Source organism: Triturus cristatus, chromosome 3_1 (genome assembly GCF_964204655.1).
Source record: "Triturus cristatus chromosome 3_1, aTriCri1.1, whole genome shotgun sequence".
Taxonomy (NCBI): domain Eukaryota; kingdom Metazoa; phylum Chordata; class Amphibia; order Caudata; family Salamandridae; genus Triturus; species Triturus cristatus.
The window spans coordinates 880,604,121-880,628,548 of record NC_140583.1 but is presented as its reverse complement, the minus strand read 5'-3'; the positions used below and the strand labels follow the sequence as shown (position 1 = coordinate 880,628,548).

Below are 24,428 nucleotides of genomic sequence, written 5' to 3'. Positions count from 1 at the left end.
TACTCAATTAAGTTTTAGTACTATCAAACGAAGGGTAGTGCTCTGAAAATCAAATACGGTGATTAAAAAAGATGAGACCGATGTTACATTTTTTCACAATGATGTTTCTCTTTTTGCTACTAAGTATTCTAAATCTTCTCTGTTTGTTATTTATTTGGCAATTTACTGGACGTTTCCTTACCAAAGTGAACAGAGAGATGGCAGTTTGTCCATAGCAAGTAGAATAGTCAATCTATGAGTCGTTGACCAAATTCACTCTTCCTCGGCCTATTACTGTATTGATCACGATGGAACACGAAATAAAGAAGGGGGACAGTTGAGGCCCTTAGTCCAATAATGTTTATTCATTTCATGGGTTTGATTTCACAAGATTGCCGAAAGTAAAGTCTCCTTCAATTGTTATTTTTGATTCTCAGATATTACAAAAACGTGTAGGCATTGCACAAAGTCTTTTTACTTTATTATGGCTTTGCATGTCATCCTTATATCTTTTAATAACTTCAAGTACACCTGGGATTTTGCTTGTCAACTTTCCTTTGGTTCGTTCATGCCATTTAAGGGTTACAAGAATGGTACACAAAGCAGACTAGCTTAATGGTAACATTTTCTGTATTCAAGCAAATAGATGCCCCAAAAACGGACACGGTTTATTGTGCTAAACTTGAAATTCGAAGTTATGATCCTCTCCTAGTAAGTATCCTCAGGCACAGTCTTACAAGTTAATGTGTTCAAGGCACCTTCAACATTCTAGACATTCATCAGTAGGGCTATAATTTGAAATGCCTAAACAAAATGAAACTATCTAATGCGTAATTGTCTCTTTTCCAAAGCTAAAGATGGCAAATAATCTAGAAATATTTGTTGTTAAAGGACAGATTGTAAGCAGCATATAATGTCTCACTTGTTATAGGTAGGCTATTTAATGCATAAATATATATATGAAAATAAAATTCAACAATCAATTTAAAATTAGAATTTCGATTTGGCTAATACATCTTGTCTATCATAATTAGAATATTTTCTAAATAATGCACAGAAGAGGCAATAGCATAAAGCCGACATACCGATACACTGATCTGAAATGTATCATAAAGGAAGAAATATATTTCAGATCTCAAACACGTTTGCAACCAATAAATAAAACGCCCTCATGTAAGAACCCAGCTTCTTTCTGTTTTGATTTGGAATGCTCCCAGTGGAATGGTAAGAAATCGTTATCATGTTTCTGAGTAGCAGCTGCGGTTGTTTCTTGCTCTGACTTTGTAACTTGCTAAAATACTAAGCAGGATTTAGTGTGCGTTGTCTTTTCCCCTTCTCAGTGCAGCTGACCTCTCCACAACCAGATTATGCAGCTTGTGAAACGTGAGACATCAGGTCAGACTCAACTGGGCAAATCCAATTAGCTTGACCTCGTCTGGTATTTCAGTTGCATCACAACCAGAGGCCTGGAAGAATACAAAAAAACACTGTCAGAAATTGATTCTTATTTTTAAACCTCCAGACCTCTATGTTAAAGTCACACACAAAAAGAAAAAAAAATCACAGGTAATAGTATATGCACAGAAAGAAGTGCAGCCATGCACCTACGACAAGCATATGATTACAGCACAGACATCAGCAGTGCCAGCATCACTAACAAGTGGAATAGGCAATGTATGGCCAGAATCACCACAGACATACCTTATACACACCAAGGACATGATTCAAAAAGGTAAATTTACACATGTAGTTGTATCTTTGATCTTTGTGCAGATCTACTACTTCACCTATGTATAAAACTGCATTTATTTTGCTACTCATGGTTTCTGAGTGTAGATTTACACCTAAGTGGTGACTGAGTAGGTGTAGACCATCTCTGACTCATAATGGAATCTTCTACAACAGGATGTATGAGAGTAAAGTTACTATTAGTTACTATTCGTAATTTTTATTAGTTACTAGTTCGCCACCGTACCAGATCCCTCCATGGGCTACTACAGGAAAAAATATTAAAGTGGATATTCCGTTGAAAAACTATTAAAAATAACGTAATATAAAATATAAAGCAATAACTATTAAAATACTACAGCATATTGTCCCATTAAATTAAATATTGACAAAATAATTAATAAATAATTAATAAAAATGTTTATTCAATTTATAAATTATATCAAGAATATTTTAAACAAAAAAAAGTCACTCCAGTAATGGGCTTATTTTTAACATGAATGATGTGTTGTTAAACACTATATACAGAATGAAAATTAGGGGATTTAGATTTTTTTAACAAAAGTTTAAAAGTTTAATTTAAATTCTAAATTAGGTTTATTATTAATTTTTAAAGTCATGAAATACATTTGTGTGTGTATATATATATATATATATATACATATATATATATCTATATATATATATATATATATAGATATATATATATGTATATTACCTACTGGCGGTCGCCAGTTGGTAGTTATAGTTAGGACCCTGTTTCCATAGAAAATCCGCAACATTCTATTTGGAATAACTTTGGCGCCGGTCGACGAATCCTCGCGAAATTTTCAAAATAGGTGGGGCGCTACGCTACGCTCCTACCCTGAAAGTCTCGGGGGGATTCGTCAAGCGGGGGCTGAGATAAAAGGGGGGTCCCAAAACGCGTTTTTCCCATGCATTTTTCCATAGGACCTTTAGAAACAGCTACAGCCCGAACGGCTGAACAGAATTACTTGAAGTGCCTTTTGGTGTAAATCTGTTCAGTAGATTCTGAGAAAATAGCATTTAAATCAATATATATATCTGTGACAGCTTACGGTGCGCTTACCGTGCGCTTACGGTAAGCTTACCGTACGCGTACGGTGACGTGCGCGAGCGCGATTCTTATTGGCTGTTAGATCTTAGTAAACATTCGAATCGGTCAAAACCAGGAAGCGGCGGCCGCCATTTTGTGTGTTTCACACAGAAAAAAAAAGGGTGATAACTTGAAAAGGGGGCAAGGAGGAGAGTTACAGACCCCCTAACATTTGAAAGGGGGTCAAAGAAGGACAGAAAAGTACAAAAAAAACATATATTAATTTTTAAAAAAAATCGCGGGGTACGCGTACGGTAAGCTTACGGTAAGCTTACCGTACGCGTACGGTAGAAAAATAAATAAAAAGAGAAATAAAATTCAGATTTAAGTGTTTAGATATTAGGGGGCTCTATAAAGAGACGTTGTGTTTATGAAGTGATTTTTTAGTGGTACCTACAAGTAAGTACCGATGCAGAGTCTAAGGTTCAAGCGGAAGACTCTGTTCCCTTCATCATTGAAGTGCACACCATCTCCTCTATAAATGTCTTGCATGTCGTAACGCAAGTTGTTGTGGTAAATGGAACCCATACCATAGTCTCGGAGGAAAGCAGAAACAGATTTGTTGACGTGCTTTCTTGCTTTGTCAATCTGCGGACAAAAATGATTGGACCAGTTCCATTTTTGCCTTTGGCATATGTTAGAAAACACAAAGGCAGTTTTAGGGAAAAGTGAAAACAGTTGTGCAAAGGTCTCCTTCATAAGCATTTCCAGACCTACCCCAGTCAAAGTGCCTAGGTCATTGCCACCACAGTGCACTATTATGAGGTCAGGTTGTTGGATTTGCATGAAGGATTTCACCAATGGCATCAATTGGTGCCACTTTAACCCTCTCTGACCAATCCATTTAATGTCTACATTTGGTAAAGCAAGGTCTCTCACCATATCTGTTTTCTCTGCATACTTTTCACTCCAGAAGACATAGCTGTGCCCTACAATCCACACTGTGAACATCTTCAAAGGAGAACTGGATGCACTCAGGAGGTGTAATTCAGTAGAATGGTAAAAAGAAATGAAAGACAGTTTGGAAATGGAGGCATACATATTTTTTTTTTTAAACTGATTGGCTGTTTCATACCATTCTACACTAAAAATTAGGCTGTGTGTGTCAATTTATAGAAGCATGATTTGTATTGGTACAGAAAAATGTGTTACCAAAGAACAGTACTATGGATTTGCTGTTAGGTTTGAAAAGTCAAGCACTCCTGCTCTTTGGAAATGAAACATTGTTTGGTGAACTTCTGACCTGACTCTACACAGCAGTGCTTCAAGAGCTGTTGCTATGGTAGCAGGCAGAAGTCAAGTTGGGGGAAGGGTACTAGGCAGAAGTCAAGTTGGGGGAAGGGTACTTTTGGAAAAGGGTTGTTTTTCAACCAATAGCAATGTGTGATTACATTTGAAAAAAAGGGGGAAGCACTGAGATTTGAAACTTACATGTATATGTGTGGAAAAAGAGAGGGAAACTTTGCCATTATCTGGTTCTGCTGAGAGGAGAGAGGTGTAGAGAACAGAGATCCTGGCTCTGATAATCTGCTGTTTGAGTGCCACATTTCTTTTACAATTAACTAATTTTAAAGGTGAGTTTAGAGTTTGAGAGGGGATGTATATGGTAAATTAAGAAATGAATAATAGAATTGGAATTCCTTTTGTTGAAGTTGTGTTTATTATTTTCTGTTTTGGGAGAAATTTAAATGTGAGGAACATGTAAAATAATATGGACTATGTTTTCACGAAAATTTAAGGTGTACTGGTAAAAATAAGGAATACTTTAAGGGTTTGAGGTTGCACTCAGTAATGCAAATACATTCAGCATCAGTGAGGCTGGTTGCCCTTGCTGGAATGTAGTGAGTCCCCCAGGTTACACATGTTGCTGGTCTCAGAAAGCTGTTTGGTATTGCTCTGGTGATTTTACATTTGTATTAGATGGAAAGGGGGGGCCATTTTTTTGTATGCAGAAGCAGACTCTTAGCACACAGCCAGCTGCTTATCCTGTGGAATCATGGATAGTATTCACAACCGAGTGGGGTTTGAGGTTTCAGTTAGTAATGCAAATACATTCAGCATTACTAAGGCTAGTTGCCCTTGCTGGAGTGTAGTCAGTCACCCAGGTTACACATGGTGCTGGTCTGAAAAAGCAGTTTGGACATGTGCTTTTATCAGAATCTGAAAAGTGGATTCATAATGTGTCAGTCTGTAAAAGTGTTTATCACTTGCCAAAAAAAAGAGTAGTAAGTGTGCTTTCAAATTGGCAAAGAAATTTCGTTTTGTGACTAATGTGAAAACATGACTCTGTGTGCAAATAGGAATTACAGGCAGAGATGTATTGCGTATTGCTCTGGTGATTTTACATTTGCATTAGATGTAAAGGGGGAGCCATTTTTTTGTATGCAGAAGCAGACTCTTAGCACACAGCCAGCTGCTTATCCTGTGGAATCATGCATAGTATTTACAACCGAGTGGGGTTTGAGGTTTCAGTCAGTAATGCAAATACTTTCAGCATCACTAAGGCTGGTTGCCCTTGCTGGAGTGTAGTCAGTCACCCAGGTTACACATGGTGCTGGTCTGAAAAAGCAGTTTGGACATGTGCTTTTTTAAGAATCTGAAAAGTGGATTCAAAATATGTCAGTCTGTAAAAGTGTTTATCACTTGCCAAAAAAAAGAGTAGTAAGTGTGCTTTCAAATTGGCAAAGAAATTTCGTTTTGTGACTAATGTGAAAACATGACTCTGTGTGTAAATAGGAATTACAGGCAGAGATTTATTGCGTATTGCTCCAGTGATTTTACATTTGCATTAGATGTAAAGGGGGAGCCATTTTTTTGTATGCAGAAGCAGACTCTTAGCACACAGCCAGCTGCTTATCCTGTGGAATCATGCACAGTATTCACAACCGAGTGGGGTTTGAGGTTTCAGTCAGTAATGCAAATACATTCAGCATCACTAAGGCTGGTTGCCCTTGCTGGAGTGTAGTCAGTCACCCAGGTTACACATGGTGCTGGTCTGAAAAAGGAGTTTGGACATGTGCTTTTATCAGAATCTGAAAAGTGGATTCATAATGTGTCAGTCTGTAAAAGTGTTTATCACTTGCCAAAAAAAAGAGTAGTAAGTGTGCTTTCAAATTGGCAAAGAAATTTCGTTTTGTGACTATTGTGAAAACATGACTCTGTGTGCAAATAGGAATTACAGGCAGAGATTTATTGCGTATTGCTCTGGTGATTTTACATTTGCATTAGATGTAAAGGGGGAGCCATTTTTTTGTATGCAGAAGCAGACTCTTAGCACACAGCCAGCTGGTTATCCTGTGGAATCATGCACAGTATTCACAACCGAGTGGGGTTTGAGGTTTCAGTCAGTAATGCAAATACATTCAGCATCACTAAGGCTGGTTGCCCTTGCTGGAGTGTAGTCAGTCACCCAGGTTACACATGGTGCTGGTCTGAAAAAGCAGTTTGGACATGTGCTTTTATCAGAATCTGAAAAGTGGATTCATAATGTGTCAGTCTGTAAAAGTGTTTATCACTTGCCAAAAAAGAGAGTAGTAAGTCTGCTTTCAAATTGGCAAAGAATTTTCGTTTTGTGACTAATGTGAAAACATGACTCTGTGTGTAAATAGGAATTACAGGCAGAGATTTATTGCGTATTGCTCCGGTGATTTTACATTTGCATTAGATGTAAAGGGGGAGCCATTTTTTTGTATGCAGAAGCAGACTCTTAGCACACAGCCAGCTGCTTATCCTGTGGAATCATGCACAGTATTCACAACCGAGTGGGGTTTGAGGTTTCAGTCAGTAATGCAAATACATTCAGCATCACTAAGGCTGGTTGCCCTTGCTGGAGTGTAGTCAGTCACCCAGGTTACACATGGTGCTGGTCTGAAAAAGCAGTTTGGACATGTGCTTTTATCAGAATCTGAAAAGTGGATTCATAATGTGTCAGTCTGTAAAAGTGTTTATCACTTGCCAAAAAAAAGAGTAGTAAGTGTGCTTTCAAATTGGCAAAGAAATTTCGTTTTGTGACTATTGTGAAAACATGACTCTGTGTGCAAATAGGAATTACAGGCAGAGATTTATTGCGTATTGCTCTGGTGATTTTACATTTGTATTAGATGTAAAGGGGGAGCCATTTTTTTGTATGCAGAAGCAGACTCTTAGCACACAGCCAGCTGCTTATCCTGTGGAATCATGCATAGTATTTACAACCGAGTGGGGTTTGAGGTTTCAGTCAGTAATGCAAATACTTTCAGCATCACTAAGGCTGGTTGCCCTTGCTGGAGTGTAGTCAGTCACCCAGGTTACACATGGTGCTGGTCTGAAAAAGCAGTTTGGACATGTGCTTTTTTAAGAATCTGAAAAGTGGATTCAAAATATGTCAGTCTGTAAAAGTGTTTATCACTTGCCAAAAAAAAGAGTAGTAAGTGTGCTTTCAAATTGGCAAAGAAATTTCGTTTTGTGACTAATGTGAAAACATGACTGTGTGTAAATAGGAATTACAGGCAGAGATTTATTGCGTATTGCTCTGGTGATTTTACATTTGTATTAGATGGAAAGGGGGAGCCATTTTTTTGTATGCAGAAGCAGACTCTTAGCACACAGCCAGCTTGTTATCCTGTGGAATCATGCACAGTATTCACAACCGAGTGGGGTTTGAGGTTTCAGTCAGTAATGCAAATACATTCAGCATCACTAAGGCTGGTTGCCCTTGCTGGAGTGTAGTCAGTCACCCAGGTTACACATGGTGCTGGTCTGAAAAAGCAGTTTGGACATGTGCTTTTATCAGAATCTGAAAAGTGGATTCATAATGTGTCAGTCTGTAAAAGTGTTTATCACTTGCCAAAAAAAAGAGTAGTAAGTGTGCTTTCAAATTGGCAAAGAAATTTCGTTTTGTGACTAATGTGAAAACATGACTCTGTGTGTAAATAGGAATTACAGGCAGAGATTTATTGCGTATTGCTCTGGTGATTTTACATTTGTATTAGATGGAAAGGGGGAGCCATTTTTTTGTATGCAGAAGCAGACTCTTAGCACACAGCCAGCTGGTTATCCTGTGGAATCATGCACAGTATTCACAACTGAGTGGGGTTTGAGGTTTCAGTCAGTAATGCAAATACATTCAGCATCAGTAAGGCTGGTTGCCCTTGCTGGAGTGTAGTCACTCACCCAGGTTACACATGTTGCTGGTCTCAGAAAGGTGTTTGGTATTGCTCTGGTGATTTTACATTTGCAATAGATGGAAAGGGGGTGTTATTTTTTTATGCAGAAGCAGACTCTTAGCACACAACCAGCTGCTTATCCTGTGGAATCAAGCACAGTATTCACAACCGAGTGGGGTTTGAGGTTTTAATCAGTAATGCAAATACATTCAGCATCACTAAGGCTGGTTGCCCTTGCTGGAGTGTAGTCAGTCACCCAGGTTACACATGTTGCTGGTCTGAAAAAGCTGTTTGGACATGTGCTGTTTTCATAATCTGAAAAGTGGATTCAAAATGTGTCAGACTGTAAAAGTACTTATCACTTGCCAAAAAAGTAGTAGAAAGTATGCTTTGCAATTGGCAAAGAAATTTCGTTTTCTGCCTAATTTCAAACCATGACTCTGTGTGCACACAGGAATTGTTTTTAGATATTTAATTTGTGATGGTGTTATTGTGATTTTCACTTGTAGGAAAGGGGTACATAGTATTTTAAGATTTGAAAAGATCATAAAAAATGTAGTAATATATTTAAATAAAATAAAGGAATTTTTTTTAAGTTTTTTTCAGGTATTGCTAAAGAGCAGTGAACAAAATTTAAGATGCCTACAAAATCCAGACTAAAGAATGACCACAAAAAAAACCTATATTTGAAGACAACTGGAGGACCTAACTTAGTTGGAGATGCTCATGTTGCGAAAAAGAGAAAGTCTTCTGGTAAGCAGACAAAAGATTTTTTAAAGAACATCTTCAAAAAAAGGAAAAATGTACAAAATGTCTGTACTGGAAAGAATGTTTTCAATAGAAAAAAACAGGAAAAAATTGAGAATTTAGTTAATGCAAATATACCTTCTGCAACAACAAAGATTAACTTAAACAGAAAAACAGCGTTTAAAGAGATACGTAGAAAAATGTTTCAGAGAAGAGTTATGTCCAATTTGATAAAGGATGTGAAGAAATATAAGCAAAAGGCAAAATATTACAAGAGAAAAAAAGAAATTGAAGCCATTGCAGCAAAGGCATTAGAATTAAAAAGGAAACTATTCATTTTAATTTTGAATAGGATGCGTACATTAGATAAAATGGTTAATGTACTGAAATCACAAAGCAAAAGGAAAAGAGTAGTGAACAGAACAAACTTTTGTAAAGTGTTTTTAGGAAAATGGATGCATAGTTCAAGTAGTGAACCTTTTTTTAATGAAGAGAGTTATTTTCAAAGTAATAGTTTGCTGCATGCAGTTGACACCAGAGGTCGTGCTTATGAAGTGAAAAATGGTTGCATAATGGAGAAGGAGATAATGGTTCCAAGAGATGAGGTACAAGTGATGGCGGATGAGGCTATGGGGAGACGTCCTAAAGCCCCAGTGTACACTTGGAATTGTAGTAGTATTTGCACTGTGCGTCAGGAATCTATTGATGAATTTCGTGAGTTTCTAAGAGAATATAGTAAAAAAAGTGTAAAACAGAAGATTAAGGTGCTTCAAAGTCTAGATCCATGCAGAGTGAGAGAGAATACTGGTTTGCAGGGTCATTCTCTGGCTTGTCTATCTAGAAAAGTGTGTAATAGTGTTTTCCATCATTTTAGGATGCTGGCTGTTCATCATACTGAAATGAGAAAGTTTGTGAGACGGTTGTATTTTGCTAAAAGTCCAGCAATAAAGTTAGAAGAATTGAATAGGGCTCTGTTCCGTGGATCGGTATCAGATGTAGAGAAGGTTGTTGATGAAATTCAGTTTTGTTACTTTGGTCCTGAACAAAACAGTGCAGAAAAGGACACAGTAAATGAGGAAGAAGTGGAAGAGAATGTAGAACCCTCTGTAAGTAAGACATTTAATGATCACATAACAAAATCTCTAATGAAAGACCAAATATTACTTGTATTTGTTGCCGCAGAACTCATTATAGAAAACAAACTAGGAATGTTGATCTCTACAGAAAGAGTGAAAATGAAGATAATTATAAGTGGAAAGATTTTGCCACATATATATTTCTAGAAAATTGTTTTGAATTGGGTGAAGATCAGCGTATTTGTAAATACTGTTACAACAAGTTAGAGGAAAATAGAATGCCGACCAGAGCTGTACATAATAATTTAGAATTGGATGCTATTCCTGCTGAACTTTCTGAATTAAATACATATGAGTCTATACTTATTCAATGTGTTCATCCGTTCCAGACCATAGTACGTATGGAGCCCAAAACTGGTAAATTACCTCCTTCAGATTTACCGAGAGGTTTAAAAGGTAGAGTGGTGTATTTGCCCTTGGATTTGAAAAAAAATATGGAAACTATTGATGCGGATACTTTGGAAACTGAACCATTAGTTATTCTGGTTAATGGTGTACCTACAAAGAATAAGAAGATTTGGCAGGAGCTGGTAGATGTACGGAAAGTACAAAGAGCAAATTTGTATTTGAAAAGGAATAACAAATGGTATGAATCAATTTATATAGAAGAAGAAGAAGAAGATTTACAAGAAGACACAGAAACATCAACTGGACAAATTGAAAAAGTGGACAAGTCAAAGGAAGAAGAAATTTATGAACATTTTAGCATACATCCTCTTCATTCAAAAGAAGTTATGGGAGACAATATTGATCTGTTTCAGATGAAGAAAGCAAAAGGAACTCCCGTGAGTGTATGGGAGGAGAGCTTGGAAGCTCGATGTTTTCCCCAGCTGTTTCCTAAAGGAAAAGGAGGACGATACGATGAACGTCCAGAACAGATTCCAGCGTCTGAGTATCGGACTACAAGACTATATGCTGAAGATCCCAGATTTCGACAAAGTATTCCTTATTTGTTCCATCTTTTATTTGAAAGCGACTTGTCTGCACTGTCTTATGCAGTAAATCACATTTTAAAAAGTGGAGTACATTTACAAAATGTGTCTGCTAAGGATTTTATGGAGAAAGTGCAGCACCGAGATGATCATTTGGAAACACAACTGATCAATCTGATGGCTTGTCAGCGTGGGACAAATGAATATTGGTACCGACGCCATGGCGAATTAAAATGCATGTTACGGAATTTAGGAACACCAACATGGTTCCTTACCCTAAGCTGTGCTGAGTACGCTTGGGATGATTTACTGGATTTTCTACGAGAGGCAAATTCAAACATTAAAAACATCGAATACAAGACAGCAGGAGAACTGTGCTCATTGGATCCGGTTAATGTTTGCAGATATTTCAATCATAGATTTGAGGCTATGATGTCCTTCATCTGCAATAAAAAAAATCCACCTCTTGGAGAAGTAGTGGATTTCTTTTGGAGAAAAGAGTACCAGGCAAGAGGTGCTCCTCATATTCATATGCTGTTGTGGATCAAGGATGCCCCAAAGTTTGGAACAGATGCTGATGAAGCAGTGTTATCTTACATTGAAGAATATGCAACATGTGCTATACCAAAAAGCACAGAAGAGAAAAAGTTAAAGGAGCAAGTTTTACGTTTCCAAAGTCATCGGTGTGGAAAATACTGTCGACGGAAATACAAGAGCAAAGAAAAATACTACACTAAATGTCGATTTGGATTTCCTAGACCTGTTCTTTCAAATGGAAGAGTAAACAGTTTTATGTCATCTGTGAGACATACTATCACAAGAAAATCACCTAAGAATACCTACAACCTAAAAAGAAAAGAAGAATCAAAAAATATAAATGACTACAACCCAGTCATTTTATCCATGTGGAATGCTAACATGGATATACAGTATGTAGCTGACAATTCCATTGCTGTTGCTCGATATGTAACGTCTTACATTACTAAATCTGAAAAAACTGAATTAAAAGAAATGTGGGAAGAGATTTCTCACGAGAAGACTGTCAGTAAGAAGCTGTACAGTTTCAGTTTAAAGATGTTATCGCATCGAGAAATTGGATCCTACGAATGTTCAGATAGGTTATCTTCTGCAAGTCTCTACTCGAAATCAAGAAGAATAATTTGGGCAAGTTTAGGCCTTGCAGCAATGAGAAATCGGGTACTGAAATCTGTTGGAGAAATTGAATATTTGGCCGAGAATGACCCAGAAAGTACAGATATTTTGAAATCAAACATGTTGGACACATATTATCCAAAAAGAAGTCATCATCTGGAGAACATGTGTCTCTATGAAGTGCTGCAGAACTACATTTATTCACGGAAAGCCGCAGAAGACATCAACAATGGAAAATATAAAGTCATTGGTGAGGAAGGATGTTTGGTGAAGCAAACAAAAGGAAGTTTGATAAATCACAGGAAGCTGAGTTGCGACACTACTGACAAAAAGGAATTTTACTACTTGGCTCTTTTACAGCTGTTTAAACCATGGCGTACAGAGGATGAACTACTGGGAGAATTTCAAAGCTATGAAGATTCTTTTAATGCTTGCAAAGACAGCATACAATGCAGTACATTCTCAACTTATCTGCAAATGTTAAATGAAGAAATTGAACAGGAAACTACAATTGCAGCTGAAGTAGCTAGAGACAGTTCTCAAGACAGCCAAAGTTCAGGAACACTCAGTCAAGATCCCCTAGGACAACCAATCGTTGAAAATGAAGCATCAATAGCCATGAATGAAGTGGAAACGGCTATGAATCAAGCTCAAGAAGAATTTATAGACTTACAAAATTTGGAAAGACAACTGAATGAAGAGCAGCAACAAATTTATGAAGAGATCAGAAGCAAAATTGATCACGGATTTCTACATGAAAAAAAAGAGTGCTCATGCACATCATTTCATCCAATCAGGATGTATGTAAGCGGACAAGCTGGAACTGGAAAAAGTTTCCTAATAAAAGTCATCAGAAGCTACCTACAGCAAAAAACGGATTCTACTTTGTCTTGTGTGGTTACTGCTCCAACTGGGTTAGCAGCATATAACATAAAAGGAATCACCTTACATCGTTTGCTAATGTTACCAGTGGAGCATGAGAACAAAATACAATACAACAAGCTAACTGGAGAAGCATGCTTGGAAGTTTCAAGAGTATTGAAGAAGATGCAAGTTCTCATTATTGATGAGGTAAGCATGGTATCAAACTTAATGCTTGCCTTTGTGCATTTAAGAATGCAGCAAATTCTAAGGACAGACTATGACGTGTTATTTGGTGGAAAACATGTCATAGTTTTTGGGGATCTTCTACAGCTTACTCCAGTTAAAGGACAACCAGTGTTTAATACTGTGACACATGAAGACACAAAGAAATCATTGGGAAGCATTGGTAATGCAAATATTTGGTCCTTCTTTGAGTACAAGGAACTTACTACTAATATGAGGCAAGCAAACGATGAAGAATATGGAAGTATTCTGAAAGATATCAGAATTGGACTACTCACAGAAGTTGGCAAAAAAGCATTACAGAGTCGGCTGCTACATAATTTATTTCCAAAGGAAGAAATAGTTGCAGAGAAGATATACAAGAACATTGCAGAAAAGAAAAGTGTCATTTGCTTAATGCCAACTCTACATGAATGCTCAATATTCAATGAGGAGCTTTTAAAATTGGAAAAGGAAGATATCAGGAAATTGGAAGCAGTGGACAAAATTGAGGATGGAAGAATTACTATCACATTAACAGGCACACTGAAAAATAAATTGGATTCACTAGAGAAGAACATTTCCAAAACAGCTGGATTAGAAAAAAATCTATATGTTTGCATGAACTGTAGAGTATTTTTAAGGAGAAATTTGGATGTTGAAAAAGGTTTAGTTAATGGAGCTATGGGAAGAGTTGTGGGTTTTATTAATTATCAGAAAAAAGATGGAATTGAATGTTTAAAAATAAAATTTGATCAGATAGAAGAAGTTAAAGACATTTGTCGTTGTTCAGTTCGTTTCATGCTTGTGAAAGACTTATATGTACGTAGGAAGCAGTTTCCATTTTCGCTAGCATATGCTGTAACTATTCACAAGTCTCAAGGATTGACTGTAGATTGTGCTTTTGTGAACATTGGTTCAACTGTGTTCAAAGAAGGTATGGTTTATGTAGCTTTGTCACGAGTGAAAACATTATCTGGTTTATTCATGATAGACTTTGATGACTCAAAAGTTAGTGCTGATACAAATTGTGTAAAGGAGTATAATAGATTAAGAAGAACCTATGCTCCTCATTTAGGTCAGTATCCTGTGTTGGAGAAACGTGTAGTTTCTCGTAAAAGGAGAAATGAGAATATCTGTAATGAAGATGTAGAGAGGAGGAAAAAAAAGAGGAGTGATGTAATTGCAAGCAAAAAGAAAAAGGAAAATGAAGAAGAGGTTGTAGGATGTCATTTTGAAAATAGCTCTGGTGTCAACTGCTACGCTAATGTAGTGCTGAATGTTGCATTTTATCTGGAAAGTGTGCAAGAGCAGATAATAGTAAATCAGAGAAAAAGATTCTGTTCTGAGTTGAGTCTCCTTTTTCAAAAGCTGAGTAATGATAAAACTCAAATAGAAAGTGCTACTGAAATTAGAAAACTTTTAGATGTATGTTCAGGACGAACACAGTTTTCTCAAAATATACAGCAAGACGCACAGGAATTCTTGATGTTTTTTCTTCAGGTACTGGAAGAAGAAGGGGTTCCCATTAAAAATTTGTTTGGTCTCTCTTATAAATGGGAACATAGTTGTGAAAACTGTTATAATACATGTGGCTCTAATGTTGATTCTGAAAGGTTTATTTATTTAACATTGCCAGAAAGTAAAACAGTCACTTTTGCTAAATTAGTTAAAGATGCTAATCATAACATGGAATGCAGTGAGTGTCAATCTGAAATGTTTTCAACGTTACTTTTAAAGGAATACGGACAATATGTAATTTTAATGATGCAAAGATGTAAAGCTGATGGTTCAAAATTGGATACTTTAATAAAGAAGTTTACAGGACAGCAATTATCAATTTCAGGAAAAACTTTTGTAACAGTTGCAATAATTTTCCATGAAGGACCTACTTTTACTTCTGGACATTACACAGTTTATCTTAAATGTGAAAAAGGCTGGACACTGTGTAATGATTCCCAATTGATTTTCAAGCAACGTTTGCCTTTTGATTTAGCAAATTCCTATCTAATCTTCCTGAAACCTAAATTTTAGAGAGACTTGGCAAGATGTGTACAAAACAATTTTACCATTTTATTGGATTACCATTGGAATTTTCAAAAAAAATGATTTTTCAAATTATCATTTGGCCTAATGGAAAGGTAACCAATTGTAATGTGGACTTTTTAAATTTTTAATGAAACTTTGGAAAACCAAAAATTTAGACAAAATCGGTAACATCTGCACAATTTAAATTTTGGAATGTTATTGGATTGCCATTGGAAATTTATTCAAAAAAGATTTTTAAAATTACTATTTGGCCATGAGGAAAGGTAAACAATTGTATTGTGGACTTATTTAATTATTAATTAATCTTTCGGAAACCAAAATGTTACAGAGAATCGGTGAGATCTGTACAATTTAAACTTTAGAATTTTATTGGATTACCATTGGAAATTTAATCAAAAAAGAATTTTAAAATTACTATTTGGCCTAAAGGAAATGGAACCAGATGTATTGTGGAGTTATTTGAGATATATTTTTGTGATTATACTTCTGAAACAAAAATGTCAGACGGTATTTTAAAGAAATAAGTATTGATATTAGTTGATATTTTTTTAGAATATTATGCATTTCTATAATGTTATGTTTAAGTTAAAAGAGATTCTGGGCTTTTTTTATACAATCTTTGAGATTGTTATTTTTTTTTTGCCCGCTGTTAAATGATGAATGCAATTGCTTTCACAATTTATAGTGAAATGCAATATATTCTGAAAACAGCAAAAAAAAGGCAAAACATTTTTGGGGAAAAACATGTAAATACGTGTACTGTGTAATATATTGATTTATTAAATATTAATACTTTTTTCTTTTTTTTCAGATTGTGAAAGAAAATTTTCAAAAAAACCCAACCATTTTTTCAAGTAATTTCAATTACATTTTAATTAAAAATTAAATTGTTGGGTGGGACAGGTAACTGAGAAATTAGAAGGTCCCTTTCTTCACTTTTCCTCAAACAGATTTTTAGTATTTAGTTATTAATTCCTCAAGGATCTTGAGATGTGGTAATTGATTTTTAGTGTTTTTAAAAAAAAAAAAAAAATACGCTTAAGTACGGTAAAAAAAAAAAAAGTTTTAAAGAAAAAATAAAAAAAAGTTGAGAGGTAAGGTTGGCTCTTAAAAGAGCCATTGTGTTCATGCAGGGACAGAGGAAAGGATGTATGGGAACATTAGCTGGTTGGACATTTGTGCTGATCTATTCTGTTGTTAATGAGGGAAACACTGGTCTCCCTGTGAACAATTAGATCATGGCAAAATGAACACCGCATAGTAACCCTACCAAACCGAGGGTTCATTTCCAGAGGTTCAGAAAAAGGTGAATGTGCCCCCACAGATGAAGGGCTCTGCTGAGCTTCCGAAGAAGGACTCGGCTGAGCTGCTGTGGATGTGCTTGCTCGACTTACTGAAGGGTTGCCCCTAGTATGTCGTGCATGTGTCCTAGGATGCACATCCTCAAGGTGTCTCAACATAATGTGATTCCCAAAGGAATACTTCTTGTTGGGATTACCTCGCGAAAGTACACGCTGGCACAGCTTGCAAGTCACCAAGGCAGCATTGACTTTTTTCTCACCCTCTGGAAAACTGCAATACTCCCATATGAAAGAGCCCTTCTGTTTCCTCCTTCTCTGCCTGATGGTGGTGCTGCTAGCCTCACTCTCAGCAGAAGAGTGCTGTTCTGCCATCGTATCACAAAGACAAGTCAGCTCCTTCTCCTAAGGGATCACAAGCAGAAATGAGGGGAATGGGTGTGGTGTAGGAGAGTTCTAGAACTGAAAGTAGTTTCAACCAATCAAAAGTTGTGTTTCATGATCACATGACCCACCGTGCGCGTACGTTACGCTTACGTTACGCTTACGGTGCGCTTACGGTAAAAGTGCGCATGCGCGTAAAAAAGACACGCACTCGCGCGCATGCGCAAAACAGTCACTCTACAACACTTCCGCGTAACGTGCGCGTGTAGCGTACACGCCTACTCGCCCACGCACAGTACGCGCGGCTACGCAAATTGCGTAACTATACGCAAACAGAGTAGATAAATTACAAACATTGCGTAAACCGTACGCTTACCGTACGCTTACCGTACGCGCACTAAAAAAAAAAAAAAAAAAAAAATAAAATATTTTCTATGTTATACTAATATATCTTACCTGTTTGGTAAAAAAAAAAGAGAAAACTTGATATATTGCATTTTTTTTTTAAAAAAAACATAGTGTTTTAAGAGAATAAAAAGTTTAAAAAAAACTTGTTTTTTTAAAAAAAAAAACACATTTAAGATAAGAATTTATAATAAAAAAATCATACAAAATCAATAAAAAAAAATATGGGAATCACATATGTTATAGGTAAGAATTAGCATTTAAAAAACCTTGCAAATTCGCTGAAAAAACCATGGGATTCACACACGTTATAGTTAGAAATTAGCATTTAAAAAACCTTGCAAATTCACTGAAAAAACCATAGGTTTCACACATGTTATAGTTAGGGATTAGCATTTAAAAAACCTTGCAAATTCACTGAAAAAACCATTGGTTTCACACATGTTATAGTTAGGAATTAGCATTTAAAAAACCTTGCAAATTCAGTGAAAAAACCATAGGTTTCACACACGTTATAGTTAGCTGGACATTTCACTCGTAAAAAACCAATGACATTTTCCCGTTATAGTTAGTTAAGCTAACTATAACTCGCGCGCCCGCAATGCACTGCTGATGACGTCACATATTACATCACTCATGACATGGTCAGTGACATCACTCATGACATCACTGATGACATCTCAAATGACATCACTGATGACATCACTGATGACATCATCCATGTGATGGAGTGGCAGATGTCCTCTCACCCTAATATAACCTTTGATACACACATTCAAAAATAGAGACTGAAATTTTCAAAAAAATGGACATACCAATACCAATTACAACAACCTCTTCAATAATTCTAAGAACCACATAAACATCCCCTCATTCACCAACAGTCCTGTACAGTCACTCATTCGTGTACTCACACAACATATGTACTCATACACCAATACATCCTGTTACACAATGCCACTCATCCACAGAGTTACTGACACACATAGTCACTCATGAAAAAAAGAAAGAAACATACATTTACTTGCATATACAGTTATACACACACCACCACACTTACTTCTACAGAAACTTACACATACTTAGTCTTTTAAACAATCACTTATAGAAACACATACTTATTCATACAGGAACTCTTTCAATCTCTCACTCTCACATATACTCACTTATATACACCAATAGTCACATATACTAGTTTAAAACATATGTAGTTACTCATAAAGACACTATTGAGACAGCCATTCACTCACTAACACACCCATACACACACTCTTCCACCCATACAGTCCTACACATATGCTGTCTTCAACAAATACAAACAGTGAGTCACTCATTCATGCACCTATGCACTACATAATACCCCCCCACCGAACCATATAGATACTGATACTCAAAAAACCAACTAATAACCTATATAGACACTCATGTAGCTACTCACCAACCCATGCAGCCACTTATACACAAAGTGAGAGACTGATACAGATATTTACATATTTAAACATTACTCACTAACCCGTGTATTCACTAAGATACACTTAATCAGTCAGTTACACAATCAATTTTACACCAAAAAAATCATCCATTTAGACACTTATATACCCATTTATTCTTCCATCGACCTTGAGATATACATATATAAAACATATTTAATTTTCAGAAAAACACACATTCACTGGATGATGTCATCAGTGATGTCATCAGTGATGTCATTTGAGATGTCATCAGTGATGTCATGAGTGATGTCACTGACCATGTCATGAGTGATGTAATATGTGACGTCATCAGCAGTGCATTGCGGGCGCGCGAGTTATAGTTAGCTTAACTAACTATAACGGGAAAATGTCATTGGTTTTTTACGAGTGAAATGTCCAGCTAACTATAACGTGTGTGAAACCTATGGTTTTTTCACTGAATTTGCAAGGTTTTTTAAATGCTAATTCCTAACTATAACATGTGTGAAACCTATGGTTTTTTCAGTGAATTTGCAAGGTTTTTTAAATGCTAATCCCTAACTATAACATGTGTGAAACCTATGGTTTTTTCAGTGAATATATATATATATATATACACACATATTACCTATTGGCGGTCGCAAGTAGCTAGTTATAGTAAGGACCTCGTTTCTATTCAAAAAGCATTTTTTTCCCAATAACTTTGGCATCGTTTGATGATTCTTCGCAAAAGTTTCAAAACAAGTGGCCCGTTCCGGTCAGCTTCTGTCTTGAAAGTTTCGGGGTGATTCGTCAAGTGGGGGCCGAGAAAAAAGGGGAGTCCCAAAACGCGTTTTCCCCATGTTAATTTCCATAAGAAACTTTAGACAAAGCTACAGCCCGAACTGCTGATTGGAATTACACCAAATTTGGCAAAAAGGTAGGTCTTGGTTCATAAAGAGTCCTTTTTGTTAAATGGTGTAAATCCATTCAGTAGTTCCTGAGAATGTAGAAAAAGAAAAAATATCGATATCTGAGCACCGAGGAGGGTTCGCGAACCCTCCCGGGAATGAGCTTCACTCTGATTGGCTGCCAACACTCCAAATGTCAAGACCCCCCCTTGTTTGTGCCAATGCTTGTCTAATACGTGCAAGGGAAATGCGATACATGAGAAAATACCCACATTGGCGTTGGTTGGGTCCCGTTTGGAAAGCTCTGCTGAGATCAGTTTTGTACAAGACGAGAATATCTAATTGCCAAGAAGATCAGAACCCACGGTCTACCTCCTGCTTGGGTTCTTGGTCTAGTCTTTGAGACTCGAGACCCTCTAGTGAGAACAATGTGGCTGCGCGAGATACGCGCAGCGCACTTCAACTGAAAACCTGTCAGGAACAGCTGTGTTTCGAGTGCGCTGTCAGATTCCCTCACAGGATATTCTCCCGCGTTTGTTGAAGAGTATTTTCAGCGTCCACGCAGCGCCTTAGTTAAAGTCCGCGATACCATTGCTGGTTGTTCTTGGTGTCAAATTCATGTTTCTTTTTTTTCCTTCGTACCTCCTATACATATTTCTTGAGCGGACGAAGAAGTTTAGTCAAGAAGAGAGTCGTCGTCTTTTGATCGGAGTATGGTGAGAGATAAGCTTCAGTGAAGCGAGGCAATCTCTAACTTTCAAATAAGGCACATTGAACTGTTATTGTGCACAATTTCACCTGCTTTTTATAGCGCCTTCCAGAGAGTTAAAGTGTTCCAGAGTTAAATGCCCCAGCTCACCACAGAGTAGGGGAAGTCTGCTACATTTTTTATAGAGCTAAAGACAATCGACTAGTGGAGAGTGTATTTCAAGACTTGTTATGATTCCTTTTGAACATTTTGAACAAGACTACAAAATATTAAGAAAAAGACTTCTATGAGAAATAAACATATGAGGCAGAAACCTAGATGAAAAGACCTCATAGGAAGACATATATTTTTGGAGAAATTCATTAATATCACAAGTATTGATATTAATTGAGTTTACCACCAAAAAAACAGCAACAATCGTTATGCTAGTGTTGACATTAGTTCTTCCAATCCATCAATACTTACAAGCCTAAAAAAGAGAGTGGTACATCCTCTGGTTAGAAAAGGTAATAGAAGGTTTAGGTCACAGATAAAAAAGAATTAGTTAACATCAGTTAGGGAGGGTGACAATAATTGTTTGTGCTTTGTTACAGGTCCCGGTCACAAACTGAAACAGCCAATAATTCCTGCAGAAACAATTATCACAGCAATTTCAAATTCCAATTTAAAACTGGAGATCAAGAACGCAATGTCGGAAGAGGAAATGCTAAAATGGGCCAGAGAGTTACCAAAAAGAGAGATCCAAGAAGGTCTTCCTTATCAGAATAACAGACTGTATCTTCCTACAAAAGAACTCCAAGAAAAGGTGCTTAAGTCCTTTCATGATGGATTGCTTGCTGGTCATAAAGGGATGCTGAAGACCTCAGAATTGGTAGAGCGACATTTTTGGAGGCCAGAGATGCGATCTCAGATAAGACAGTATGTTTCCACCTGCGAGCGATGCCTAGAGGGGAAAATCTGATTGTTTAGCTCCTCAAGGTCTGCTCATGTCAAACCCCCCCCCCCCATCCTTGGCACACAGTCTCAATGGACCTAATTGTAGATCTTCCTAGAAGTCAAGGGTTTAACACCATCCCGGTTTTGGTAGACACATTTTCTAAAATGGCGCATTTTGTTCAGTTGAAAGGTATACCCTGAGCATCACAGCTAGCATAGTTATTTTCACAACACGTGGTGAGATTGCATGGAATTCCAAAGGTTCTAGTGTCAGACTGGGGATCACAGTTTGTTTCACACTTTTGGAGGGCATTTACTAAGACATTAGGAATTGACACCCGTTACTCCACCAGTTTCTATCCAGAGACTGATGGACAGACGGAAAGAGTAAATCAAGAGTTGGAACAGTATTTAAGACTCTATTTGCTGGACCAAAAATTGGAATGGTCTGAACTAGTCTGGGCCGCAGAGTTTGCATATAATAATGCCAAACATTCTTCAACAGGGTTCACACCTTTTTACATGAACTATGGTAGACACCCCAGTTTGATTTTAGACAAGAAAGAAAAGTCAGTTCCAGCGGTAGAGGAGTTTGTGAAAGAAATACAAGACACTCTATTTAAAGCAAATGAACATTTAGTCAAGGCTAAAAGCTCTTATAAAAAAACAGGCTGACAAGAGAAGGAGAGAGGCCCCCATTTTTAAGGTTGGAGACAAGGTGTGGTTGTCAACCAAAAATCTGAAGCTGAAAGAAAATTGAAAATTTCAACCCAGATTTCTTGGTCCTTTTGCAGTGGATCACATAATAAATCCAGTAACAGTTAAGCTGTACCTTCCTCCTTATTTAAAAATTCTTTGTTAAAGAGAAGTCCACTAGATTTGCGCACTTCAAGTACACCAAAACCAGTGTTAGTCGATTCAGTTGAGGAATATGAAGTTAGTAAAATCTTAGACTCAAAGATTAGCAAGTGCAAGCTGTATTATCTGGTGGATTGGAAGAAGTTGTGGGAGCCTTACTGTAATGTTCATGCTCCAAGACTTATATGAGCATTCCATAAAGCCAATCCAATGAAGCCCAACTGGAAGGGACACTTCTTGGAGGTGGGTACTGTCAAGAACCCCCTTGTTTGTGCCAATGCTTGTTTAATACGAGCAATGGAATGCGATACATGAGAAAATACCCACATTGGCGTTGGTTGGGTCCCATCTGGAAAGCTGTGCTGAGATCAGTTTTTTACAAGACGAGAATATCTAATCACCAAGGAGATCAGCACCCGCGGTCTACTTCCTGCTTGGGTTCTCAGTCTAGTCTTTGAGACTCGAGACCCTCTAGCGGGAAACAATGCGCCTGCATGAGCTACACGCAGCGCACTTCAACTGAAAACCTGTCAGGAACAGTGTGTTTCGAGTACGCTGTCAGATTCCCTCACAGGACATTCTCCCGCGTTTGTTGAAGATTATTTTCAGCGTCCACGCAGCGCCTTAGTTAAAGTCCGCGATACCATTGCTGGTTGTTCTTGGTGTCAAATTCATGTTTTTTTTCCCTTCGTAGCTGCTATACATATTTCTTGACCGGACGAAGAAGTTTAGTCAAGAAGAGAGTCGTCGTCTTTTGATTGGAGTGTGGTGAGAGATAAGCTTCAGTGAAGAGAGGCAATCTCTAACTTTCAAGTAAGGCGCATTGAAGTGTTATTGTGCACGATTTCGCCTGCTTTTTATCGCACCTCCCAGAGAGTTAAAGTGTTCCAGAGTTAAACGCCCCAGCTCACCACAGAGTAGAGGAAGTCTACTAAATTTTATATAGAGCTAAATACAATAGACTAGTGGAGAGTGTATTTCAAGAATTGTTATCAATCCTTTTGGACATTTTGAACAAGACTACAAAATATTAAGAAAAAGAATTCCATAAGAAATAAACATATGAGGCAGAAACCTAGATGAAAAGACCTCATAGGAAGACATCTATTTAACAACCTTTTTTCTTTGAGAAATTCATTAATACCACAAGTATTGATATTAATTGAGTTTATCACCAAAAAAACAGCAACTATTGTTATGCTAGTGTTGACAAAAGTTCTTCCAATCCATCAATACTTACAAGCATAAATAAGAGAGTGGTACTTCCTCTGGTTAGAAAAGGTAATAGAAGGTTTCCTTACAGGTCCCAGTGAAGAACCTATGAAGAAGGGCTAGAACCTGAGGCAGTCTCTCTTTGTCTTCCCATTCCCCTTTCCCCCGCGTTGGATTTGGTAGCAGCATTTCCTAACAACTGTTGCTGGCTGTAGTGTGGGGGATTTGAGGATAAGGCATCTGTTTCTGAGGAGACCGCAACCTGACCTTGACACCAAACCAGGAACTGTTGGCAGCCATCTTGTGACTCAGTAACCAAGTCACAAGAAAAAGGGTGAAACAAAGATAAAAACATGAAAAGGGGGCAGGGTATGTTGAATACTGCCTCCCCAAAAAGTATTCAACAAGCAACAACTGGAAAGTGGAGCGAGCAGTGTAAGCAAAATGCGCATCAATCCACTTGGAAAGAACATTGCTTTTAACTTTTGAATTCAAGATGGACTCACTTGAGTAATAAGTTCCCACACTATGAGAACCAGAATTCCATGAGTATGGTTACGGGATCTCGGAATTGAAAAGTGCGAAGAGAAACGCTGTCATTGTTTTCAAGCATCACAAGCCATTGAGGAAGGGAACTTGGTTCCCGAAACCCATCTGGCCTGGACTATTTGCTGATGTTGCCATCTCTGCTGCTGCTCGTGTGCAAGTTGTGCCCATTAAAAGATTGTTACATTCATCTGCCGGAGGCTCTTTCCTTTGGGGCAACCTTTTTGTGTGGTATATTAGCGGCTGTGCCCAGCCGCGGAAAGAAGCCCGCCGCCAGTGAAGCGGGCCTGCGTTGACGCCATGATGAGTCCAGCGCTTTCGGGGAGGCATGGGCGGGATCTCGGAATGTAAAAGTGCGGGGAGAAATGCTGTCTTTGTTTTCAAGCATCACAAGCCGTTGATCCTTTGGGGCAACCTTTTTGTGTGGGATATATATATATATATTCAGTGAAAAAACCATAGGTTTCACACATGTTATAGTTAGCTGGACATTTCACTCGTAAAAAACCAATGAAATTCCCCCGTTATAGTTAGTGCATGCAACTATAACTCACGCGACCGCAATCCTCTGCTGATGCTAATACTGTATTTAGACACTTATTTGCCCATGTCTTCTTCCATTAAATTTTAGCTATACATATATTACAAATATTTTTTTTTCATAAAGAC

The 24,428-nt window shown here is 37.4% G+C and overlaps 1 protein-coding gene across 1 annotated transcript in view; it reads right to left on the bottom strand.

Annotated features, from left to right (window-relative positions):
- Nucleotides 1-318: 318 nt before the first annotated feature.
- Nucleotides 319-24,428, bottom strand: part of STK39 (serine/threonine kinase 39) — a 1,405,344-nt gene continuing 1,381,234 nt past the window's right edge. The window contains exon 18 of the mRNA XM_085645380.1: nt 319-1,445. Within this exon, the coding sequence (XP_085501506.1) occupies nt 1,371-1,445 (75 nt within the window). The 3' untranslated portion in view covers nt 319-1,370. The remainder of the gene's footprint in view (nt 1,446-24,428) is intronic.